Source organism: Gavialis gangeticus, unplaced genomic scaffold (genome assembly GCF_001723915.1).
Source record: "Gavialis gangeticus isolate Ggan-Ray unplaced genomic scaffold, GavGan_comp1, whole genome shotgun sequence".
Taxonomy (NCBI): Eukaryota; Metazoa; Chordata; order Crocodylia; family Gavialidae; genus Gavialis; species Gavialis gangeticus.
Genome location: NW_017729025.1, coordinates 98,320,476 through 98,324,387, shown reverse-complemented (window position 1 = coordinate 98,324,387; position 3,912 = coordinate 98,320,476). Strand labels below are relative to the sequence as shown.

Genomic DNA, 3,912 nt, shown 5'->3' with positions numbered 1-3,912 from the left:
TCAAATTGTTTTATCAAAAAAAAAAAAAAAAAAAAATCAAATTAGTTCCATTAGGCATTAATAGCACCAGATTTAATTTCTAGCCCAAGCAGCATGTTATCTTAAAGTATACATATAAAAGTTGTAAACATGCACATATATGCACAGAAGGTCTTCTAATAAGACCTCTCAAAACATTTTAAAATATATTAAGAGTTTTCTTCACAGAAGATATTATTGAGCAATTCTATTTTAAGATTATTGAACAATCCCATCACATGTCAATGCATGGTTGAACTTCTCACCTCAAAAGTGTACAGACACAAGCACACCTCTGGGATAAGTTCAACCACATAAATAATGTGCTGAGCAAAACTTGGTTTCCAAAGGTGAACACTGCACCTTGAAAACTAACCATTTCCAGCAAGGATTTTAAATAAAATGGTTACACAATTCTGAAGGCTATTCAAGACCCACTACACACAGCATCCTACTAAATACCACAGAGACTTACCCGATCTAGTTTAAGTTTGTCTACATCTGTAAGGAAAGGGTTCACAGCTTTCTCTCCTGCTACCTTCAGGGCAGTCCCTAGAGCTTCAAATGCAGCATCTCTTACTTCTGGTGCAGAATCATTGATATGCTGTGGAAAAATGGTATGATTCAGATAATCAGAAGTTTAAAAAGGTGGGTTCAGGATTTCTAATCCAGTTTCTTTACACCAACTTAATAAAACTTTCTCCTGAATATTTTGCCTGCAATTACTATATGAATGGCCTAACATTTCTGTTACAGGAGAAATTAAGTTTCTTACTACCCCATTTACTTACATATTTGAGTGCAAGTTTCCACAATTTCCCACATACAGTGAGCTTTCGCTCTTTGGGTCTTTCACAAAGGGAGAAAAAGCTATATACCTTTTTAAATGTATTTTAATACCAGAAGAAATGACATGGAGACTTCTTTCCAGTTAACAGTGCCCTTTCAAAATTGTTGGGAAGTGTGGAATTAGGTTTAAGACCAGGGGTCAAGAGGATTTATTTGAAAGAACAAGGCAAGAATTAAACACCACTAATCTCAAAATAATGCTGTAAAGTATGTTTTAAGTTTGAGCAAATTTTCTTCTGGTGAAGATTTACCAGAAAAGAAATCAAAAGGGAAGATATATTAGTTTACTCCACTGAATATCAGTTATCTTAAAGCTGCTGTCCACTCTAGTTTCATGTAATAAGATAGCTGGAGAAGTTTAGTTTAGGGAGAAAAAGTTTACCTGTCATAGTTGGATCTAGGCAATGGAAGTCTTTAAAAAAACCAAAAAGCAAGACACATAACAGACTGAAACTTATTATGAAGGAATATTTGTTCAAATAAATTGGGGAGGGGGGAAAAAAACAGACCAATCTATTGCTGCAAGCCAATCACTACACAACGTTCCCAGTTACTCTGTACCCGTTGCACCAGAAAAAGTGCAGCTTCAATATCTAGTACCCTCCCTACCAGAAATCTCTTGCCAGTCCAACCCATTGTTTCCATCGCATCACTGGCAGTGATAATACTAGAGAAGTATCAACCCATCCCTTCTTACCTTGAGAAGAGCAGCACAGAAGGGTTTTAGCAGGTTCTTTGGCAAGGTAGAAGGTGTGCAATGACGAAAGCTTCTCGCAATGAAGAGAGAGGTCTGTTGCTTGATGGTTGGGTTTTTGTTGTCCATTACAGCCAACACATCCTCACTTATGTTCTGCAATGTGGTCTAAAATGTTAGACAAATAGCCTGGTTAGGTTCAGAGGGGCAAGGGAAGAGATTACTGAAGACGACAGAGTGACCAGCTCTCAGCAGGACAAGGTCTTTATTACTTACAGTAAGGAAGATTGCATCAATGGCCTCCTGTAGTGCCTGCACCACTTGAGGCTTCTTCTCTTTAAATTTCTCTAGGATGGTTGGAACAACCTGTTTAAAAACACAGTACACATTTCAGTTACCAAGTGTAATGGGACAAGATTATGTTGGTTCTATCACTTTGAGAGCATGTCAGTGGCTTTAAGTAGCATCCATCTCTTCTTTCCCCAAGTAGGAAACTGCAGCAGCAGAAACAGCTCTTGCCAGTCCTACACTTCACTGAACAGCGCCAGAGCAGTGACCCCTGTGTACTTCTAAAAGTGAAAATGAATTAAAAGGAAGCTGGGCTCTTCTCTCAACCGCTTCCTTAAGCACAAGGGCTACAATGGGACTCTGCCCCTCATACAAAAGAAACCTTTAGCTCTAAACCTGTTCCAGATGTCTTCACAACAGGGGTGCACCAATAAAGATTTTTTGGGCCAATATAAACGGCTGATTATTGACCAGCCATATCAACCAATACCAATCGACTGCTGATATGCAGCCCAGCAGCATGGAGAGCAGTGTACAGCTGGTAAGTCTCTTGGTGGGGGAAGGGATGGACGGGGGGCAGATTAAGGCCTCCACAGTGAGGGAGGGAGTAGGGCTGGGGCAGGGGCAGGAGATGGCTTATCTGGGGGCAAGGGAAGGGGTGGCTGCACACCCCCTGGGGGAGACATGGGGGGGCATGTTCCCCCTCAGATCTGTGCATGGGATGAAGGCAGGCTGCCTGCTTGGGGTAAGGGCTGCTCCACCCTTTTCCCGGCAGCTGCACTCCAGGCTTTCCCTGCCCCTGCCCCACTGCCTCCTTCACCATGGGGGCCTTGATCTGCCCCTCACCATGGCCCTTCCCTCCACACCCACCCCTTTTCCCCAACACGACTTACCAGCCAGACGCTGTTCTCCAAGCTCCCCAGCTGCACTCCTGGTCACGCGCATACTGTAGTTGCGTACATGCATGTGGCATTTATTGGCAACATTATCAGCCACATCAGCCTAAAAAGCCGATTGACGATAATGTCAACTTTCCTTTTAATCAGTGCCAATACAATATGGACTGATGTAACAGTGCACCTCTACTTCATAACCAACAGGCCACTTTCAATCTGTAACAGACTATAATGTAGTAAATATTTGCCTCCCCCCTGAATCAGATAACAGCACTAGAGCTATCATAAGTTTGTTTTCAAGAAATAAAGGTCCAATACTGCTGAAACCCACCTTTCTTGGTTAGGCCAGCCACCACCACCACAGTTCTCACTTACACCCACATGCTCCCAGCATACTCATAACTACTTCAAAAGGCACTGCTCCAGCTCTGCTCAATCTCATGATTCAGTCAGTCACGATTCTAAAAAAGATATCCAACAAATCCATCTTTCCCTCAGCATCTGGCTCAGATAATAAATTATTCTGTTCAGGTCATCCCATACATAATATAAAGTGAACTGTTCTCTCAGTCAAATCTGGATGAACTGTCCAATCTGAAGTCAAGCCAATGTAGGAACCCAGATTCCAGACGGTGCATGGGAATTGGAATCACAGCAAAGCAACACTAATTAAACTAATGCAGACCAAAACATTCTGGTGCCAAACAAGAAACATGCGGTCTCATTTACAATACTGAGCCCATTACAGCCTGCATCATCAAGACCTACTCGATGACATCATAAGGCCTATGCTGGCTAATGTCATCCCTCCTGATTAGCACTGGCCAGAACAATAACCCAGGCAGGACAGCATTGGCCACAATGACTAAGGGACTTGGAATTCCAAATCTGCTAAAAAAACAAACCCATCAGTAAGGGGTCAAGGATTTTATGAAGCACTAGCAAATTGCCTGTCACAAATAACAGATGATTCTATGTCCCTACTGGGCTTGGTTACCCAATCTTCCTTTGGGTTGCTCACAGGTTGTTTAACCATCCAGGAGGTTGGATTAGATCAGGGGTTGTGTACTTGGGATACAGACACATTTCCAGGTCTACTGTCAAGCATGCTGGGGAAGCCCCCACACTCCTGTGGGACATTCCATGTGCCCTAGCACTGCAGCGTTC

The 3,912-nt window shown here is 42.7% G+C and overlaps 1 protein-coding gene across 1 annotated transcript in view; it reads right to left on the bottom strand.

Annotated features, from left to right (window-relative positions):
* The window catches only part of CKAP5 (cytoskeleton associated protein 5), a 127,217-nt gene that overhangs the window by 60,680 nt on the left and 62,625 nt on the right, over window positions 1-3,912 (bottom strand). Inside the window, 3 exon segments of the mRNA XM_019519953.1 lie at window positions 494-622; window positions 1,565-1,729; window positions 1,838-1,927. Coding sequence (XP_019375498.1) covers window positions 494-622; window positions 1,565-1,729; window positions 1,838-1,927 — 384 coding nt within the window.